Below are 22,749 nucleotides of genomic sequence, written 5' to 3'. Positions count from 1 at the left end.
CTAGAAAGAAAAGATAATTAGATTACTAGTAATTTTTAATAAACTGCTCATGGGATTTCCTATAAATTATATATTTATATTCAGCAAACTACATTTTGTTCTAGACATGCTATGTTCTAGTGAAAGGGGGATGTTAGGATTTACTATAAAGCATGTGGAGGTAGAGAGACAACTTAGAACACTTCTTTTCCAGGGGACTCAGAGTGGTTTGCACGCATCTGTAAGTACCTCCAGTTTCAGGGGATTCAACGCCCTCTTCTGGCCTCTGAGGGCACTGCACCCACATCACAGTCATAGATGCAGGCAAAAGCCCAACACAGGTAAAATAAAAAAATAAAAGCTTACAAAACAGTATTCAGTTCAAACACATGATGTAAAGAACTGAATGACCTGATAATAACTTGTATCCACAGTAAGCAAGTCTAATAATCTGATAACTTTTCAAGCACAGTAAATGCTAGCAGAGATTTTTTTTCTCCCATAGTTAACTTTACCTTGCTTGAAAGACCCTTCCAAACGCTCCCTCTCCGATGTCTCTGACATACTCGATGTTATTCCTCGGATACTCCAGGCTGAGCAGCTTGGGATTCAGAAGGAGTGGCATCCTCTGGTACATGGGGTTGGGATGGAGCCTATCCAGCAGGAGCTCAGAAGGCAATGTGGTGAGGGTCACCGCTGTCGACTCTCTGCGGGTGAGAGGGGCACAATCAACAATGCCTCTGCACTTACACCCTAGATCCTTAAAGATACTTGAAGATACATAGGGCTAAGATGGCTGGAGACTCTTGGGCTTGAGAACAAGAAAGTACGTTGCTTGGTCTTCAGTCAATAAGACATTTTGTCACTATCCCTAACAGTAGCAGCAGCAGGAGAAGACAGGATACAGGAGTAGCCCTTTCCATCCAAATGATGATTGAAGTTCTATCTGCTATATAAAAACTGACTTTAGTACATGTGGCCTTTTAAAATTTCAAAGTAGGGTTGTCTAATTGTAAAGCCAGGGTACAGATGGCAGTGAGATCATGGTGGTGTGATTGACACTTCTCACCCCCGCCCCCCAATTCCAAAAGTGAGTACAGGGATAGGGCTGCAATCCTCACCTTTTCTTATTTTTCCACTCCTTTCTCCTTCGGCAGCAATAGAGAGCAGCGATGGTGAGAAGAGCAAACACGGCAAAGCTGGACACGATGGAGATGATGACGGTCATGGAGTACACAGGCGAGACGGCAAAGGAAGAAGTGGAGGCAGGCAGATTTGGAATGTCCGCGCTCGGCCTGGAGGATGCTATTGATGGGAATGCTGCAAGCAAAAGAGAATTCTTTGTGCTTATTTTGGAAGCTTTAAAAATCAGTTTTTGTACTGAAGCCCTCACTACCACAGCCATAAGAGTATGCTAGAGTATCGGCTTCTCTAGAGTGTATCAGGCTCTCCTCTGTTGTCTATGTATAAAGTGTAGTGTTAATAATCCAGTAAGGTTCATTTGCAAGGAAGGGGAGATCCGGAGGAGAACTATGCTTTCCTAAAAGAAATGCAAACCCCAGGTTTAGGCCCCTTATTTACTGTGTATGACTGACAGCGCTCAGAAAATTATACACGAAAAACCATCAAAAATGTTTTCATGTAGAGACTGAAGGTGAAGGTGATAACATTTGAAATAAGTGTTTGTGTATGTGTGTGTGTAGCAAGTTGATAAATAATAAAAATAATGAAGATAAAAAATGAAATCATAGGAACATAAAGGAGCAGAAACCAATTCACCTAAACCTTAAACTCTCATCAGACTCCTATGCAAGAGGCTGAGATTTAAAAGCAGGTGAGATCTGCCTTGTGCTGGAAATCAGCAGGTACCGCACTTCTGCTGATCTGCTTGCAGTTTGTGAGCATGGTAGAGATACTTAAACGACCTGAGCACACATACCTTGACTCTTCTGTGTATAGTGAATAAAGACAAAAGCATGGACACAGAATATTTTACACACGACCATAAGGAATCTTGACATCTAAGAATCAACTTTGTATCTTAAAAAGAGAGATTATTTCTTAAAAATATCTGGGAAACACCAACAGAGTGGCTAATGCCAGGCCACAGAGAAAAACCTCAATAAATTTCAAAACCATAAATCATAAAGCTCTGTTCTCTCACAAAAAAATGAATACAGTGAGGGATTAAATGAAATCCAACAGGACTATGAGGAAAAAGAAAGATCTGTAACTCTTCTGGTTAAAAATATTAAAAGTTGTCATTGTTATAGGTCAGAAAATAAACGTCTTAATGTCATGTAGGAAATTTGTCCAAAATTGTACTTATTGATAAACTCATGGTTAGATCTGGTTCTGTTAGACATGAGGAAGAGGATGGGCAGAATGTGAGACTTAAGACGAGAAACAGGAACTCTTGAGAACAAACAGAAACAGGAGACACAATGGAACCCATATGCAAGCAGAGGTTGCTAAGGGAGACCACACATACCACAAATGACAGAGAAGAGTAACATTTGTAGTCTTTTAAATATTTAGAACATGGTTTGATGAGTGGAATTTTAACTGGAGAAGACAACAAAGCCATGAATGCAGCAATTAAGAAAGAAGAGGGTTATCGCAAGAGAGTCACAGATCAATAAAGACAAAGCAGTACATGATTATGCAATTTACATTTAAAAATCTTAGAGAAAATAACAGGAACGTAGTAGTTACCAAATTTGAATTAAAAAATATACATGAGTAGAACCATAAGCAAGAAATTACCTTTAAAAACCATTGTGTAATGGCAAACCTACTCTGAGAGACTTGGGAGAGGTAAGATTCTAGTTATCACTGCATGCCCCAGCTGGGGAACATCATTTCAACCTGTTAAGGAATCTTCAGTACTAATAGTGCAACCCAGAAAATACACAAAAGGTGTGTATACACAAAATACACAGACCAGTCATCTGACGGCTCTAGAAGTGCCTAAGTGAGCAGTTGCTGACTGATCCCAACACAGGAAGAGAACATAGGTTTCACAAGCAGGAAGATATTAATTAATATAAAAAATCAAAAACACAAAAGAAAAATCCATATTTTAACAGGAGCTAAGGACATTTTTAAAGTGACAGTTGTAAATAGTGCTAGAGTCTGCCGTTTTAGTTTGGAGTGGGGACAGACAGCTCAGCACTTCCAACTGAACAAAAGAAAACCTTTAATACAGGAAGTGCCCAGGGCCATTTGAGACACAATGTTCAGGAAAGTACAGGTTATAGGGGGTGTTTATGTATGACTTCTAGTCTAGGAGTGGACATAGTGAATACCCCTGGCTACCATTGACCAAGCAAAGTGTTTTTGAACTGTAGAAGTCAAATACGGTCCCTGCTGGGATTTAGGAAGAACTCCATTCTGCAGTAAACATCCGAGTGAGATGGTGACAGCCTGCCTTATCAAGGCATAGTCGTGGTGGGTTTCATCTTCCCAGGTCCTAACACTGGCCCACAGTCAACCTTAGCTTCTACAATCCAAAGGAAGGTTTGAAAGAGTCAGCTAACTTCCCATTCTAAAAAAAAAGTAGGAATCATTATTCAGATATAGATTAATATCTGTTTTTATATCTGAATTTTACAGAGCTATACATAGTGTATATAATATATGAGATAGTGAAGTTGATATGGTAAAATCAGGAAATATATGAGTAATCTTTTCTCAGAAAATATCAGAAAATTGGCTCACTGGATAAAGCCTTTGCTACCTAAGAATAAAGATCTCCAGAGCCCAAGTGGAGAGCAGAGTGTGATGCCATGTGTTTGTAACCCCAGCGCTGGGCACAGACAGCTGGGTCCCAGAGCTTCCTGCCTGGCTCATCTAACCAATGGGTGAGTAGCTGCATCCAAAAAATAAGATGGTCATCAATGGATGATGGACATCAATGTCTGGTCTTCACATATGCGTGCCCAGGTGCACCTACCCACACACAGATGTGCATACCCATACAAAAACCACCCACTCACACCCACATACATACAAGCATCAAACTATTATAAAAATAGATTTTAATGATGGGTTCCTAAAAAATTCATGATTATTCTGTAAGATTTATTTTTTTGAAATGAAAGAATTTACATGGTTTGACCAGGGGTTCTGCTGTGTGGGTCAAACATTTCTTCCTCTCCGGGTAGTTCTATTATGATTCTCTGATTGCTCAGAAGAACAAATTTCTCTGATTTTCTCCAGAGCCATGTCAATTGCCTCTCTGGAGCCAAATGACTAAATTGGATTTCCATTAAATTTCCTTTTTAGCCTTAATTTTTCTTTAATAAATTTTATAACTTTATCTTTTTTTTCCTATGATCACCAAATATTCATTCATCTATACACTAGCATACTGATTATTGTTAATGGCTTTTATGATCAGGAGCTTTGTGGACTAGTCAATAAGCAGACTGCTAGCAACATAATGAAAGAGGATGTTACAAAAGTAGTAATGGGATACTCAAGAACATGTAGGGGCAGTAACAGTATGGTTCAGGCACGCATACGTCTTCTAATGTAAATTTAAATTAGATATACATACTGAAGAGACAACACCAGTAGAAAGCTGCTATAGTCCGAGCATTTATGTCTCTTGAAAAGCCATATGTGATTCACACCGTTTTCAAAGAGATCTGAGAGGCCTCCTGCCACGCTGGGTTACAGTGAGAAGATAGCAATATCTGAAGTGAAGCTGATCTACTGCAACCACATATATAGTCCTTGCCTGACACCAATATGCCTATGCCTTAATCCTGGACAGCCAGCTCCCAAAACGCAGAGAAACATGTCTGTGGCTCACAAGCTGCTCCCTCTAGTGTGTTTTGCTGTTGTATCTTAACAGGCCAAATCTAAGATGGCTGCATAGGGGGCCGTTATAAGAGTTGAGTAGGATGTGGGTGAGTAGGTAGTGTTTTACAAGAAGAAATCATATGTGCTGGGTGGGAACCGAGCTGCTTTGCGCTTCTCCAAAAGCGCACCTGATGGTTTCGTTGCTGCAGGTGGAAATATCTACAGTTAAGGCAGATATCAGCTTTGGGTCATAAGAAGGTTTCACAAGCCAATCAGAGTTATCTGTCCTTTGCCCTGAAGCAAGTGGAGAAAGCCACAGGAGTTGGTCAGCTTTGTGCGTGAGGAAGATATCTCAGCTGCAACCCAGACCTCCATGACATCATTCCCAGCATGGCTGATCACAAGCTCCTGTTATGACCTCCCAAGGAGTCAGAAAGAGATGTCTGATGCACACCATTGGGTAGGATTCCTACCACACATCTCACAGGTAAAGAGAAAATCTAAAAGCTTCAGTCTTGACAGAAAACAAACAACAAAAACAAATTACAAAAAAAAAAAAAAAAAAAAAAGCCAGACATATGAAACTTTTTTTATTTTCCAAACTAGAAGGTAGAAAAGATAGTTACTTCTACAGACTGGCTCTAGACTTGCAGCATCATTCGAGGTCTTTTATATTTTGCTATTTTACCTCAGTGATTGAGGTAAGATAAGACTATTGGATGATATTCATCCCCTCAAAGCTTCTCTCTTAAGACCTCCTTTGAGAAAATACACAAAACATTTCTTAAGTAAAGACCATCTGAATCTGAGATTTCCAAACTACTACTACTACTACTACTACTACTACTACTACTACTACTACTACTACTACTACTAAAATTGTAATAGTAATAATAATATAGTGTTTCTAACCCTAAATAGATAATGATGCCATGACTGGGACCTTCATCTAATTATCTACAGAAGAATCAAGAGAGATAGTCATTCAAGGAAAAATCAGTGGTGCTGGGGAAACAAAGGAGGAGATAAACAGTGTGTTCTGAGGCTCTCACTGGGGATTCTAAAGGTTCTATGGTTGGGCAGAGTGAAGAGTGTAAAGGAAAAACTAGAATCTGACTTTTGTAGACCAGTAGAAAAAGAACTAGCTCAAAATAAGTAAAAACTGAGTCCTAGGAATCCCCATCTCTGCCTCTCCAGCACTGGGCTTGAGTGCAGGCCATCAGTCTTCTCTTTTACAAGTGTGTTGGGGATTGAACTCACATCTTTGGGCTTGCACAACAAGCACTCTCCTATTTGAGCCACCTCCCCAATCCCATAGAGACACTCATTGGCAGATGGCATGAGTTTACTCTACACCAATGAAAGAACGAGCCTTCATCCCAGAGAATGACTGCATTCTAAGTCTTCATATACCATGATCTGCATTCAGTTCTGAACATCCTCCATCCTACTACTGCCAGTGTAGGGTGACACGAAGGCAGGGGCGTTGGAACTCACCTCACAGAAAAAGTTGGGAATTGGGGATGTTTAATGTAAAGAGGAAGAAACTAGGAGATAGGGCATATTCTCCAGATAGTCTTAATGTCAGTGCTACAAAGGGCGAACAAGAGGAATGGGAAAAAACAAACCAAAAACCAAAAACCCAAACCAAAAACCAAAAACCAAAAACTAAAAAAACAAAAACAAAAAACAAAACAAAACTCAACTAAAAACAGCTATTAGAGCTATAATGGACCAAGTATATATAGTTCAATATGGCCAGAATGTTTTCACAATTAATGGAGTGAATTTTAGTTGGGAAAGCCTGCAGAGACAATGCAGAAGAGAGTCAGTTGCTTCAGAATCTGTTTCAATGAGTTCCTAGCTTCCCCATCCTGAGAGAAGGATCCAAATCATTATTTTAAATGATTAAAATATTAATGCATTGCAAACCCTCTCTCCCTTCCTCCTTTCTTTCCTCCCTTCTTTCTTCCCTCCCTCTTTCACTTCATTTATGGCCAAAATAGTGGCTGATCTTTATGGAAACTGAATTTTAGAAGCAAATCATATATTGATCTAAATGGTGATTAAGAGCTTGTAAAGTTATCTGGATGATGTAAAATTAGAAACATTCTTATCTACAGGAATGTCTACAGAATCACTTCTAACAATGTGAGAAGCCATTGACATCTCTTTTAGAATGAATCAGTTTCAACAATCAGGCAAGCTTTTCATGTGAAGTCTTGGAAATTAAAAAAGAAGATAATATTCCTCTACTGAGAGTCCTGCCTGGCTACAGGAAGTAGCCACTTCAGGATCCATATCCCCCACTGCTAGGAGTCTGAGCTAGAGTTGCCCCCATAGATGTTATGGGGCCTCTCTCCATCCCAGGTCTCTGGCAAGTCCTAGAGATTGCCTTCCCACTGCCAATCCCCCTTCTCTCTTCTGCTCTCCCTACATATGATTCTCCCTGCCTCACTCCCCTCCCCATAACTTCTGCCACACAGTTCCCTCCTTCCATAGACCTACCTTTCATATCTATTTTGTTTCCCCTTCTGAGAAAGATTTAAGCATCCTCCCTTAGGCCCTCCTGGTTATTTGGGTTCTAAGGGTCTGTTGATTATAACTAGTTATCCTGTACTTTATGGTTAATATCCACTTATAAGTGAGTACATGCCATGCATGTCCTTTTGAGTCTGGGTTACCTCATTCAGGATCATATTTTCCAGTTCCATATATTTGCCTGAGAAATTGAATGAGAAATTCATGGTGTTTTTGTTTTGAATGGCTGAATAGTATTCCATTGTACAGATATACCACATTTTCTGCATCCATTCTCCAGATGAGAGACATCTACATTGTTTCCGGTTTCTGGCTATTACAAATAAAGCTGCTATGAACATAGACAGCAACCCATCCACAAAAACCTTCAACCCAAAATGTGTCCTGCCCACGAGATGTGCAGGGACAGAGACAGAGCAGAGATTGAAGGAATGGCCAACCAATGACTTCCCCAAATTGAGACCCATGCCATGGGTAAGAACCAATCCCTGACACTATTAATGATATTCAGTTATGCTTGCAGACAGGAACCTAGCATACTGTCCTCTGAGAGGCTCCATCCAGCCAATGGAAAGACATGCAAAGACTCACACCCAAGCATTAGATGGAGTTCAGGGAGTCTTATGGAAGAGTTGGGAGAAGGATTGAGGGAGATGAAGAGAACAGGGACTCCACAGGAAGACCAATAGAGTCAACTAACCTGGACTCTTGGGGGCTCCCAGAGACTGAATCACCAACCCAAGAGCGAGCACACACTCGGAGATAAGCAGCTTGGTTTTTATGCAGATCCCAAAACAACTGGAACAGGGGCTGTCCCTGAGTCTGTTGTCTGCTCGCCTGCCTATGGATCCTGTTCCCCTAAATTGTCCACTTTGTCTGGCCTCAGTGGGAGAGGATTCACCTAATCCAGCAGTGACTTGTTGTGCAGGGATGGGGGAGCAATACCCAGAGGGGTGCTTAAAGATCCGGAAAGGGGGGTGGGGGAGGACTTTTATGAGGGGGTACTGGGAGGAGAGGAAGGGCTGACACTGGGTTGTAAGTGAATAAATAAATACATTTTTTAAAAAGAAGATAACAGAGAAGCATAAGCTATAACAATGTAAAAATTAGACTTTGATGATGTAGCCAGAATCAGACAGACTGGGGCTTGGAAACCGGCTTACCCCAACACTAGGCAGGTCATGTGGGACAAGTCAGTTGATCTGTTTCTTATATTAACTAGAATGTAAAATGGAGCATGTTCATGGCACGTACTTTCATAGGGCTGTTGGAGGGGTGTACTGGCTGGTTTTGTGTGTCAACTTGACACAGGCTGGAGTTATCACAGAGAAAGGAGTTTCAGTTGAGGAAGTGCCTCCATGAGATCTAGCCATAAGACATTTTCTCAATTAGTGATCAAGAGAGGGAGGGCCCATTGTGGGTGGTGCCATCCCTGGGCTGGAAGTCTTGGGTTCTATAAGAGAGCAGGCTGAGCAAGCCAGAAAGAAGCATCTGTCCATGGCCTCTGCATCAGCTCCTGCTTCCTGACCTGCTTGAGTTCCAGACCTAACTTTCTTTGCTGATCAACAGCAATGTGGGAAATGTAAGCTGAATAAACCCTTTCCTCCCCTACTTGCTTCCTGGTCATGCTGTTTGTGCAGGAAGAAACCCTGACTAAGACAGGGACTTAAGAGAGGCTGTGTACCTACCATACTAATCGGTTTGTCACTCTCCAGGTACTTGAATGATGAGAAAGTTGGAAGGGACAAGAAAATGAATAGAACATAGCTCTCCATGACTAGAATAAACCAGATTGCGCTTCTCTTCTTCTAAAGCTTTGAAACAGAGGGCTTGTTCCCTGCTGACTCTGCCTGGAAGGTATGCGACATCCCACAGAAGACACCAACGGTCTGCTCAGCACAGAGTAATGTAAATATGGCACAGTCATGACGTGTTCAAGGAGGCGTTTCACTTCAGCAAAAGAGACTAAAGTAAAACCAACCCAGAAACTTCTGAAACCCTAGTTCCCATGTTTGAGCAAGTAGAAAATGAGGCAAAGATAAAGAAGGATTTTTTTTAAATCCCTCTAATTCCACCCCAAATGAACTAGTAGTGATATTTGCAATTTATTAAGAAGCCAAAAAGCGTGACCATGAAGATGGCTCAGTGGGTCAAGGCGTTTACTGCTGAGCCTGATGAATTGAGTTTGAGTCCCAGGACTCATATAGTAGAATTGACTCTCATAAGTTGTCCTCTGACCTGTGTGTGTTTGTGAACACACACACAGGATAAATAAATGTAATAAGATCTTTTTTTAAAAAATCATAAAGCAAGGGATATTTAAAGGCTTACTACATTCCATAGAACACAAGTTGCTGTGTGTAATAAGGGCACCTTGCTAGATCACTAACCCACGATAAGATAACAGAGATGGCTACTTGCTTTTAACTCAGAGAGCACAGACATAACCTACCTACATGCAGAAAAAGCGATCCCTTTACAACATTTGGAGCTAATTTTCCCAAATGTATCAAACATCCCATAAAATTGTTTTCCAAAGACTGGGAAATTAATACCTGTAGCTAGTTTATGTTGCTCAGTATTTCAACTTGTAGGAGTTATTTCCCTCCTTCTTCCTGTGGGTCCCAGGGATTGATCCATCAGGATAGTAGCAAATAACTTTATCCTTTGAGCTGTCTTGCTGGCCCTCCTGATGACCCTTTTAAAATCATTTTGTTTAACATTGCAAGCATTATACTGAGAACAGGGTGTCCTGAAGCAACAACAATAAAAACCAACTGGTTTGACTAGAAATGGCCTCCGTAGACTCATGTGTTTGAATGCCTGGCCCATAGAAAGTGGTATAGTAGGGGGTGTGGCCTTAGTGAAGGAGGTTGGAGGAAGTGTGTCACTGTGGGGGTAGGCTTTGAGGTCTTTGACATTCAAGCTATGCCCAGTATGGCCCACAGTCTCCTTCTGCTGCCTGTGGTAGAACTCTCGGCTCCTTCTCCAGCAGCACATCAGCCTGCATACCACCTTGTTTCCCACCATGATCATAATGAACAAAAACCCTGAAACTGTAAGGCAGGCCTAGTTTGAATGTTGTCCTTTATAAGAATCGCAGTGGTTGTGGTATCTCTTCACAGCAATGAAACCCTAGCTAAGACCTGAAAAACTAAGCCTTGTTCCATTCCACACTCAGAGGAGAGTATTATATATTACAGATAAGTTGGGAGAAAGAATTTTGAGTCTTTTTACCTCAAAGAAATGATAAATTGGTACATATGAGACAGGCTGATCTGAAGTTGAACATTCTGCAGGATATTAAAACATGCTACAATACTCCTCAAATGTGTCCAAATTTTATGTGTCAATTTTTGAAAAACTTAAAAGGAATCTCAAGTTCTAGATTGCACTCCATACCAAATACACCAGAATGGATATGTGGGAGATCCAGGCAGCCACACTTTAAGTTTTCCAGTTGATGTCAATGTGCAGAATGAATCAAGAATCACTTTGAGCCAGTGCATGGTGGCACACATCTACAATCTCAGAATTCCAGAATCAAAGCCAAAATGTTTGAGACCAGCCTGAGCTACTTAATAAGACCATATCCAAACACAACCAGCATTTAGGATGTGGCTCAGATGTGGAACACTTGTCTGGCATTGAATTGGCCGTGGACTTGCTCCTCGTCACCACCAAAATCCCAAGTCTATTTGAATGCCTTTAAAAAAGGATAGGAAAGTTCTGGTTCTTCAGATAATGACAGTGGCACAGACTGGTCTTGAAGGTTTCATTTTTAAAGGACACAAAGGTGGGTGAGTAAAGAAAGGAGCTTGATGTGGAAGAGTTGAGTAAGGGGGTGAAGAGGATCAAATTATGTTGTATAAAACTCTCAAAGAGCTACTAATAAATGAGCATAATCTGAAATGAGATTCCTATGACATATTAAGACACACTAGAAACACTAGAAAATGGGATTCCAATAACATACTAAGAACTTTCCTCTCTGTTACTAGTAGAATGATCAATTTTAGAGTTAAAATAAAATATTTTGAAAAGTGAGAATATAGGTGATTTATTGTCCTTTTCATTTTTCCCCCTTTGGCCAGATAACAAGAGGTTCTATAGTTAATATAGAATTTGTGTATAATAACTCAAGGACTAAAAGAAGATAAAGAAAAAAAGAAAAAAAACCACCAGTATACTTATTTTCCAAAAAGAAAGACTTGTCACAAATAAAGATCACAAATCACCTCAATGGAGGAAAAAATAGTATTTGTTTCTATCTAAAAATAATTACATAATACAAAATTTTGACTGCAGAATCAGGAGGCTATGTTTAAACTTGGCTGATTTTACAAACATATGAAGTGTAAAACAGGCCAGGCATCTTGAGGTGGAAGATAGTATTTGTTCCATTCACTAAGTGTTACACACATCTTCTATGTTCTACTTAGAAGCTAGAAGCTAAGGGAGTGGATGAACTCTGACACGTGTGCCTGGGTGCTAATGATGCTCGCCTGGTACATTGTGCTCTGGATTTAGGGAAGTGTAGTGTAAATATACATGCACGAATCCACTTACAGACACAGATTTCAGAGGCACAAACAAAATTACTTACTTGTTATGTTTTCTTTTTTATAATCTGAGGGGGAAAGGATAAAAATTTGTTTTAAGTAAGCGTTAAGATATCTCCTAGACCCTGTGAGCTACAGCTAAGAAACGCTTTCCCTCTCAGCATTTAAAGGAATGACAGAAAAGCATTCAAATGTGAAGAGTGTGTCTTTGAAATTAAACCAGTCATCATGCAGTGGCTCGGTTGTGTTTTGTGAGGTCAGCGGTTTCAAACATGTGGCTTATTTCTGCATGCTTAAAAAATCTGCATCGTTGGCTAAGGAAGAGGATTATTTATTCCGTTACGCCATTCCTCTGACAAACTATGTTTCTTAGCCATTTTCACATACATTCCAGAAAATGTTACACTTGTAAGATCCTCTGTGAAATAAAGCAAGATCCAAGCAGCAGTTTTAATTTTTAAGAGCACTTTTAAGTGCTCTTTGACTTATTTGAAAACAAATGAAAAGAGTCTTTACGATAACCTGTGCAATTAGGAGAGCATTAGAATTCTGCTATTATGTGTGTAGAAATGGCAAAGCGAAAAACATTATTAGAACAGCCTAGAAAGCATAAAAATGTTAGGAGCTTTAAGTACACAGCCTACTTGACTGAAAACAGTAAAATTTCCTTAACTTCCAAAGTCTGGAGGAAGTTCTTTGTTACCTAAATATGGCAGTCTTGTGCAGGCTGTGGGGTCCCGGTGCATGCTGGGAAGCTTGCTGCACTCTGGTACCGGAAGGAGATGCATCCCGGATCGGTAGAGTCCCCGGTGGGTCTTTCCTTCCATTGCCTGCCATTCCTTTGCACAGAAGAGCTCCTTCACTGCCAAGCAGTACTCTCTGAAATGGTGTAAGGCAAGCAAGGCTTGATGAATCATGATGAGTTGAAGACAAACTTGCAGTGGGGCTTAAATTTTGTATTTTTGAAAACATCACATCACAGTGTTTTTCCTTGTAAAAGCCGTTTTGAAATAAATATACCTTAAATAATGCAAGACATTAAAGATACAGTGTTCTATGCTGTGAAATGAAATACTGTCTTATTTAGTCTTTTTTTCCTCCAAATTTAGAATGAATTAGATAAGAGTCCTAGTATATCCTCTCTCAAAGTTCATATTAAAAACAAAGGTATAGGGCCTGGGGAGATGGCTCAGAGGTTAAGAGCACTTGTTTGTTACTCTTGTAGAAGACCAGGTTCAATTCCCAGCACCCATATGGTGGCTCACAACCACCTGTACCTGTAGCCCTAGGGGATCAAAAAGCACTTATATGGTGCACAGACATGCATGCAGGAAAACATTCATACACATAAAATAAAATAATTAAACTTTAAAAAATAAAGATACAGAAACCAGGTCGACAATTTAAAGAACATACGAACTAAGGAACGGGAGCCATCACCAGGGGCTGATGGGCAGAGCTCAAGAAAGGAACACACTACATTTTGAGGATCTGTTTGTTTTGCTCCTGGAATACAGCTGCAGCTCCTGGAACAGCATACAGGAGTGCTTTGGGTTCCTCAGCCAGCCTTCCCCTGGAAAAGCAGAGTCCCGCCCTGAGGGTGTAGCCTTTAGGTCTGGACACGTGTAATAAGAGGAGGAGCTGAGGAAAGACTGAATGGGCTAACTGGAATCTGGACATTAATGTCTGTTTGAGTTTACCAGGACGAACTTCATCAAGACAAACTTGGGTAATTGCAAATTAAGGTTGATAGGACTAATAATAAGAGGACAACAATTTAAAAGGGAAAATAATTAAAGTACTTAAGGGCTTGGGTTTAGCTCAGTCATGCACACATATGTGTTTGAGTGTACACACACACACACACACACATATGCACACACACACATGTGCACTCTGCACTTATGCATGTATGTACACATGCACACATAAACATGCATTCACTTATATATACATACTAAAATATGTATATACATATACATACACATACATGCATACATACATATATACATACACACACACAGAGAGAGAGAGAGAGAGAGAGAGAGAGAGAAAGGGAGGGAGAATATGACAGGCATTCTATGTCCGTATCAAGGAGGGAATTTTATTTGTGTGTGTGAGCATATGCACACAATATCACAGAGCTCGTTTTATGGTATACAAGACAACTTTCTGACTGAGCCAGACTCTAATATTTTTCATGTTTGCAACGGGAGGAATTTTGTCCTTTTAATTATTCCTCTTGGGTGAATGACAAGACTTGTCTGACCTACTGCTCATGACAATTCCTTCTTTGGCAAACTGTTGGCTTACAGGGGAAAAAAAGGAATTTCTTGCTCACTCATTTTAAAGTTTTACCTGCAAATGGGCATGGGAGTAGGTACCACTCCAGGGCTGCATTCTTGGAAGAGATGGTTACACAGCAGAGCCTCGGCAGCTGGCCGGCAGAGCGGGCTCACAGCCTTCAGCTCACTCCATGCAGTGTGGATCACCAGTTCTTGGGCCTCCTCAGGGTCCAGGTAGGAGGTATTGAAGAAGACAAGAGCATCTTTCGCCAGGACTGCATCACACACCTCCCCTCGGTACTGGGCACAGTAGCCTTTGCTGTCTTTCTGTGACTTACTGAAAGAAGTGATGGACAGCAAAGCCAATCATAAGCAATTTCTTGGCATCCACACTCCCCTGCGCATGCGCGTGCGCATGCACACACACACACACACACACACACACACACACACACACACACACACACATCTGCATCTGTGAGAGACTGTCCTGGCAAATGTATTGAAATGTTTCTTATGATACCTCAAGGTTGTGACAAAGGCTGTGGAAAACTTTGGAGATGGTCAAGAGCTGAGTGAGTTTGGTCATTTTTGTTGTTTATGTTATACACAGATATGATTGTTCTTTCTACAGTCAGCTCACATATCTCTTGCACGTAAGCTGGGATAATCCAAGAAAAGCATTCATTGAGATGGATCACAGACGAGAGAACACAACAATTGCTCCCAGGGAAAAAGCTTGTAGCATTAAGGACAATCTATTTGTTGCTGCTTAGTACTTTCCCATCTTGGCTACACCGCTTGCTTATTGGGACCATGGTAACTCAGAGACTCACTGACAGCACTTACTGAATATTTACATGTGTTGGCAACATCATCGTCTGCTGTATTCCTATGGTTTCCATCAGACCTCTATCATTAACTGGATGGAAAATTTGGATCATTTTTCTTATTTAAATGTATACTATTAATTTTAGATGTTTACTATTAAGATTTAGCTTTGTGCTACCATTTCATAAAAAAATTAAAATAAAAAATCCAATTCACTGAAATTTGTGATCTTTTAAATGGTTAAGGAACACCATTTGAATTTGAAAAATTGATACTCCATAAATCAACACTGGTCTTTGAAATAAACCCGTTAGAGTGAGACACAAAACATTTAAATACAAGAGTTTCAATTTGGGTTGGTCATTTACTAATTTGCCATCAGGCTCATTAATGTACCACTTAATTCATAGTGGATATTTAAAATAAAAAAGCCTTGAATAAGAAAATAATGCAGGGTTGAGGCTTTAGCTCAGTGGTAGAGTGCTTGCCTAGCAAGTGCAAGGCCCCGGGTTTGGTCCTCAGCTCTGGAAAAAAAAAGAAAGAAAGAAAGAAAAAGAAAAAAACACACTTAGTAAACTCAATCTGTGCTGGCACTAAGAAAAACATTTAGAGTCGTGGTTGGTGAAGTTAAAAAAAATATAATAATAACGGATAAAGAATAGCTCAGCCTGGTTTGCAAAGGGCCTGGCATGTTGTTACATCTTGGGAAAATGAGAGATGAATAAGAGCAGGAAAAAAATCTTGTTCCATATAAAAGTTAGATAATTCTCCCCATGTCTCTGACCTCAGAATTATTCATCCACACTCTAACATCAAGTGGTTACTACTGACAGAAGCTAATTTTTGGTTTTGGTTTTTCACCATGAACATAAATATAACACACATTGGCGTTTTTCCTGTAATTGCACAAGCAAAACACATTTTTCTTTTGAAAATAAAAGGACACTATAGAAAATTGATTTTAAAAATGACCTCAGAAATAAGGAAATAGTAGCCAGTTCCTCTCTGAATCCCTGCTGTTTCCTTACTGAAACCTTAGCAGATCTTCGGGACAATGTTAGTGTGTCTTAAAGAAATGAATCCTTACTTATTTTTTTAAATATTAGCCAAATAACCCCAAAGAAAGAATGAAAGAACAAAAGAGGGGAATCAAATATGTTTTGAATAAAAACTTTAGATAGCATACATGCTTTAGTTCCACAGCCCAAGCATACAAATATGGTATGTATGTGTGTGTGTATTATTAGTGTATATAGAGATATATATCATACATATTTAGAAATCACTGTTTTATCTACCTACCTGTGAATTGCCTAGTCACAGTTTTGACATTTTAACTCTTTTCTTTTTTTTCTTTAAAATATTTATAAAATTCAAATTTTCCACCGCTATCAAAATTTAGATACCAGACATGGAAGCAAATTGAATCATTTAGTCCAAAGACTTCCTAAATCTATCAGTAATAATAATAAAACAATAAAATAGTAATAATAATAATAATGATAATGATAATAAAACCCTGACTGTTGCTCCCATGAAGAACTGGGGTTTGAGGTAAACAGAAAGCCTCTAAAGCCCCCATCCCCAGTTTTCTGCGGGCTTTTGCACTGCCCACCTGAATCTGTGAATCTCTTTAGCTTCTGGACTGCTGACAGGGCCCTTTCACAGGCAGCTGGCTCTATTGCTCTTTGAACACTGGGGCAGAGGTCACAGAGGTCCCTTTACAGAATGCTGATTATTCTGGTATGTTCTGGTAGACCATCTCTTAAAAATAAGAGTTAAGGTTGCGCAAGGCACCTGTTCCTGTATAACCTCCTGCAAACCTCCTTCAGTAATGGAAAGAGGGAGTGTTTGATCCCGGATACCTCCCTCACTCTTCTTTCGCGAAGAATAACTCTGCAGTCAATGGAACATTCATGTGACTCTTCCCTTTCTCCACTAACACATGTCTGAATCATATTTTCAAATATTTCCTTCCGGTTTCTGTGAGGGAGGCACCATCTATTCCCTTTGAACTTTGTCCAGAGGCATGTCCAGTGAACCAGCTATGTCCTGTTGGCTTATGACACCCCCTGCTGTAGTGGAGGTACACTTGATAGCTCTCTGTCTGTTTGGATCTTCCCTTACATGGCCACTGTTGCATTTCCCCTGCAAAGGTGACGGCCGAGGTTCCCAGCCGTTCCTCCGCTTCAAACCTGCTGGCAGGGTTTTCACTCTTCCCGTTGTCTGTATGCGTTTCATTTGCTAAGGCAGAGGCCAGCAAGTACAACTCAAGACTTTTAAAAACTTAGTTCTTAAAGAAATACGTAGGCTCAAAAAAAGCACGTAATGATTTTTGATAATATTTTAAAACCTTGGAATGTGGTCAATAACGGCTACTCACAATCACATGTACTTAAATCTAAGTTAAATGTTCACATATGTGTACCATGCTGGGCACTCTTTTTCAAAGTAACATACACATGACATTTCTTCAGTCTTTAAGCAAAAATTTTGTCTTGTAAAATAACATTTAATTGGCAGAAGCTTTGTATATCATGTATGATGTGATACTTTGAATTCAACTAATTAATATATGTATTATTTCATATGCATGTTACAATTTGTGGTGAAAACAATTAAGATCCATTTAGTGATTTTTTTAAAAATGAATTCTCTACATAATGTTAACACCAGTCACCTTATCCTATAAGTTCTCTTCAACCTGTCCCTATGTCTGACCAAAACTTCATATCCTTTATATTTTAAAGTTTATATTTTTTACAGATTCTTCTTTTTTCCTGGGAGCTAAAAATAATACCTACATTTTAAGTGGTTGTAGGATCTTAAAAGGAGAATATCTAATGACATGTGAAAACCACATGAGACTCAACTATATCTCCCCAAATGAAGTTTTATTTAAAAGGAAGCAATTGCGCCTGTTTATACACCTTTTGTGGCCGGGTTTCTGCTAAACTAGTAGGCTAAGAAGTTTTAATAAGGTCTGTGCGCTCACTGAGGGAATATATTAATATCTGACCCTTTATAGAAAATGTTTGCCAACCTCCGCTGTTGCGTACTGATCAAATGTCACTTTGCCGCACTGCCAAGCACAATGTCCTCACTGAGGAGAACATGACCTTCCTGAGAAACTGCCCGTGCTTCCTGCAAGTGGACTTTAAGAGCCGTTCGCTATACAAAATGCACTACACTATACGGAAGTAATTTTTTTTTTAAATTAAAAACTAAAATCCAGGAAAAATTGATTTTATCTCTCCCAGAAGCTAAGAGAAAGAATATAAGGTTGGGTAGGTGGGAGGAGGGTGAGCTAAGAAGAGCTGGAGGACAGGGTGAGAATATGACAATAATATACTATATGAAATTCTCAAAGAACAAATAAAATAAAATGAATATATTTCTAAACTAAAAAATTATGTGTCTCTTAGACAGATGCTTTATATATTACATATTTGTGTATAGTAAATTATATTGTTTATACACAGAAATATTGCAATTGAACTGTAAATGCATTTTTGTATCCTGCATTTTTGCCTCATAGCTATTGTAAACATTTGCCTGTGCCTTTTAAAAACAAAGCTGCTACTCAATTTCCTTCATCAGTAGTTAGGTCTATATCCATGAGTGTAAGTAGTTGTGAATAGTATTCATAATTAATTTCCTTTGAATAGGTTTCTAAATGTGGATTTTTTTTTTTGTCTATAGATACAACCATTGTAAGACTAACAATACAAATCTCTAAGTTGGAAATTATGAAACAGCCATTTTCCTCACTATTAGTAGAGTTTGAGAGTGTTTACACTGTCACAAGAGGAAAGTGGCTGGGGTGGCTCTTTTTTTATTTCTTGAGACATGGTTTCACTGTTGCCCGTGCTGGCCTGAAAACTTTCTGTCCTTCTGCCCCAGCCTGCCAAGTGCTGGGGTGACCTGCGCGGACCACAACCAGTTAGAAACCGTTCTTTGACTGGCATTTATTTAGCTTCCAGCGTGTTTAAACTACTTCCTTTGACTTTACTTCCAAGCAGATGACCTATGTCTACTCTTTTAGCCCTGGATTTTATTTTATTTTATTTTATTTTATTTTATTTTATTTATGATTCCAGTGTTACAGTATCTTACAATTAATTATGCACAAAATAAAATAAAGCCTCCAGGGACTTGGTGGTATACACATTGGTTTTATGTCTCCATTTCTAATATGTTCTACAGTAATGGAGTACTTGATTTTTTTTAAAAAAGCTGGGAAGGCTGCTATGTTAGCAGTCTTCTTTAGTTAGTGTACCTTCTTTGTCAAGTGGCCTGACTCTTACCTGCTTGCACCATATGGCCTGTCAATAGACACTGGGCTTCACTGTAAAGTTCTCGAGAGTGGGTGCACTGCCTCTGAGAGCTGGGGAGCTCCTTAAAAGCTAACAACCAGTCTCCAAAGAGAACATCACAGCTATATCCAGAGATGACATTCAGAAGGAACCACATTTTATTGTGAATTGAGTTATTTTCTCCATGGAATTGGAATCAGAGCCTAGAGTTTTATGTTCTCAGTTTCTGTGCAGTGTGTGAATCTAAATTCTGGAGTCTTTCTGTCCAAACTTTGAAGGAGGCATAGCACTCTGTGACCTGTATGGTCTGGTGCAACTCTTGCTGCACCTGGATTCTTGTACAAAAAAAGTATGAAGCATAATACTTCTCTCTAAAATCCCTGTGTTGTCAAAATGAGAACAGGTATCATGAGACTCACTGCCATGATCATTACTGTTCTTATGGATTATTCATCTGTACTTGGGACACTACATGGGATTTTTGAAGTTTTTTTTGTTTTGTTTTATTTATTCACCTGTTTGTTTTGTTCATTTGGGCTTTTTAGTGGTTGGTGGTAGTGGTTTCCTGAGATAGAGTTTCAGTTATCCAAGACTGGTTTTGAACTCCTGATCTTCTTTAGCCTTCTATGTCTGACAGCTAAACACTACCAAATATAACTAATTGTTCCATTGTTATTTCTTTCATTCATTTGTTTGTTTTGAGACAAGATGTTGGTCTTAAGTTCACTGTGTAGCCTAGGCTATCCTCAAGCACACTATGTAGCCCACGCTGGTCTTAAACTTCTGATCCTCTTCAGATGGGATTAGAGGTATGAACTTCTGTGTCAGATTACCATATAGAGTTTTCATGAAAGTCCATTTTAGCAATTCTGTATCTAAAAAAAAAACCCACTGTAAATAAAAACTTTTATAAGTTGATTTCTTTTAACCTTTTGGAAAAACACATATAGAGTTTTGGAGTCAATGTTGAGTTGTATTTCGAGATGCCTCATTTCTAGCTGAATGAGTCCCCAGGGCGGTTTCTCAGCTCCTTTCCTGGAAACGGGGAGAGCCATAGTCCCTATTTGACAGGGATCTCCTGAACAGCATCCAACATATAGGAAATATTCCGTTAACATTAGTTACCTTTATATTAATTTTTATTATTATAAAAATACTAAGTGACTTTGGACATTAGAAATACCTAAAAAAGTTATAATGCTTAGCAGGCAAATCATTGATATGTTGAATTAAAACCATGAATGACATGAAACATTAGAATAATAATGGATGCTTACCTCCATTCTGATAGTAGGAAAGAAGTGTCCATAGGAAACCACGGGGTTGGGGGGGGGAGAAAGAAAGAGACAAAGTCAGCACACGCTCATCTTAACCACCATAAGAGTCTATGAGGTTCTCTGCTGTTACGAGGAGGCTGGAAACTACATTAACAGATAGACTTGGGGGAGAGTAGGACAGTACTGCCCCAGGGAGCTGTAATCTTTTCAGACAGTGGCAGCCAGGGGCACCACTGGCCACACTGGAAAGAAAATATCCATTTCACCAAATTTTCCAATTAATAGATAAGGTAGGCTGATAGGAAAATAGAAGAGCAAAATGATAGATAGATAGATAGGTAGATAGATAGATAGATAGATAGAAGATAGATAATAGAGATAGATGTAGATATATGTGAATGGATATATGCTAGATATTAATATATATTACTGGCACTGGGAATATGGTTTCTAATTGCAGCTGTATTATTATTAGTCAGGGAAACTGCAACAGAGAGAGGGCTGGATGTTTATTCAGAAAATCCATGGCTCTTTTCCCTATAAATCTTCTTCTACTTTGATCTAAAGGAGCGAGAGCAGAGGGAGCCAGCTATACAGCAGCAGCAGGCTGCATTCATCTGTTCTCTCGGGTTCCTGAAGGAATGGCTGCCTATCAGTGGGCAGAAGGAAGCAGAGGAATTTGTAAGGGGATAAGCCTGGAGGTTTAAACCAGATTAGATTGCTGTAATTAATCCTTAAACATTACCCAAGACTCGTGGAATATGCTTAAAAGCTATAATGAATTTGATTCCCTAAGGGAAAAGAAGGTTCTAAAATGCACAATTTCTCAGCACCCAGCAACTGGAGAAGAGTAACAGTTTTCTCTGTGTCTAGATTCTCAAGTCTAGATTTCAATACACTGGTTTCACATGTCATCTTGAAACTTGCCACCTCTCTGTTTTTTATTGAATTTATAAATATATAAATATATATATATATATATATACATATGTATACATATATATGTGCATACATAACTCAGATGTCCTTCAACAAAGGAATGGATACAGAAAATGTGGTACATCTACATGATGGAGTACTACTCAGCTATTAAAAACAATAAATTTATGAAATTCTTAGGGAAATGGATGGATCTGGAGAATATCATCCTGAGTGCATACATATATATGTATATGTATATATAGACACATATAGATGTGTATATACATATACATATATATACATACACACACACACACACACAAGCTTGAGCATGGTATTAGTGGACAAAGACCCCCAAACTCACATCCCTCTTAACATATGTATACACACACACTCACATACACAAACACACACACACAAGCTTGATCATGGTATGAGTGGACAAAGACCCCCAAGCTCACATCCCTCCCAACATATGTACACACACACACACACACACACACAGACCCCCAAGCTCACATTCCTCTCAACATGAGTCGCTTAGCTGAGAGATAGAAGCCTTCTGGTGCTAAGGAAAGCAGTATTCCTTCAGAACAAATCCCCATTGCATTCACTACTGGAAACTGACAGGCTCCAAGTGACCGTGGGGGAAATGTCAAGAGTTGTGTAAGGTCTGTAAGATTTCATTCCACCAGGGGAGTCACTGGAAATCACTATGAAATGCCTCAGACTTAATTTTCATTCTGGAAAATAAAATTTAGTATGTCTTCTGTTGAGTTACACAGATTAGGCTGAAAGATTCTCATTTGCATTCAGAGGATGCTACTGGAGCTAAGGAGATGGCTCAGATTCCAGAGAACCAAATAACCCTATTAAAAATGGGGTACAGAGCTAAACAAAAAATTCTCAACTGACGAATACTGAATGGCTGAGAAGCACCTAAAGAAATGTTCAACATCCTTAGTCACCAGGGAAATGCAAATCAAAACAACCCTGAGATTCTACCTCACACCAGTCAGAATGGCTAGAACAAAAACTCAGGTGACAGCAGATGCTGGAGAGGTTGTGGAGAAAGAGGAACACTCCTTCATTGCTGGTGGGATTGCAAGCTGGTACAACCACTCTGGAAATGTTTGGTGGTTCCTCAAGAAATTGGACATAGTACTTCCTGAGGACCCAGCTATACCACTCCTGGGCATATACCCAGAAGATGCTCCAACATGTAATA

The 22,749-nt window shown here is 39.4% G+C and overlaps 1 protein-coding gene across 8 annotated transcripts in view; it reads right to left on the bottom strand.

The window, feature by feature from the left end:
* Musk (muscle associated receptor tyrosine kinase) overlaps positions 1 to 22,749 on the bottom strand; it is a 96,584-nt gene that overhangs the window by 5,644 nt on the left and 68,191 nt on the right. For 3 of the 8 annotated variants that reach the window (XM_031377491.1, XM_031377493.1, XM_031377496.1), the window contains 7 exons: positions 20,601 to 20,607; positions 15,496 to 15,531; positions 14,250 to 14,513; positions 12,595 to 12,770; positions 11,936 to 11,959; positions 1,101 to 1,299; positions 495 to 686 (listed from right to left, as the gene is read on the bottom strand). In XM_031377491.1, the coding sequence (XP_031233351.1) occupies positions 495 to 686; positions 1,101 to 1,299; positions 11,936 to 11,959; positions 12,595 to 12,770; positions 14,250 to 14,513; positions 15,496 to 15,531; positions 20,601 to 20,607 (898 nt within the window). The remainder of the gene's footprint in view (positions 1 to 494; positions 687 to 1,100; positions 1,300 to 11,935; positions 11,960 to 12,594; positions 12,771 to 14,249; positions 14,514 to 15,495; positions 15,532 to 20,600; positions 20,608 to 22,749) is intronic. The other 5 variants (XM_031377497.1, XM_031377494.1, XM_031377495.1 and 2 more) reach the window with 3 other exon arrangements.

This window comes from Mastomys coucha, unplaced genomic scaffold (genome assembly GCF_008632895.1).
Source record: "Mastomys coucha isolate ucsf_1 unplaced genomic scaffold, UCSF_Mcou_1 pScaffold18, whole genome shotgun sequence".
Classification (NCBI taxonomy): domain Eukaryota; kingdom Metazoa; phylum Chordata; class Mammalia; order Rodentia; family Muridae; genus Mastomys; species Mastomys coucha.
Note: the sequence above shows the minus strand (reverse complement) of the source record. Positions and strands in the feature narration are given on the sequence as shown.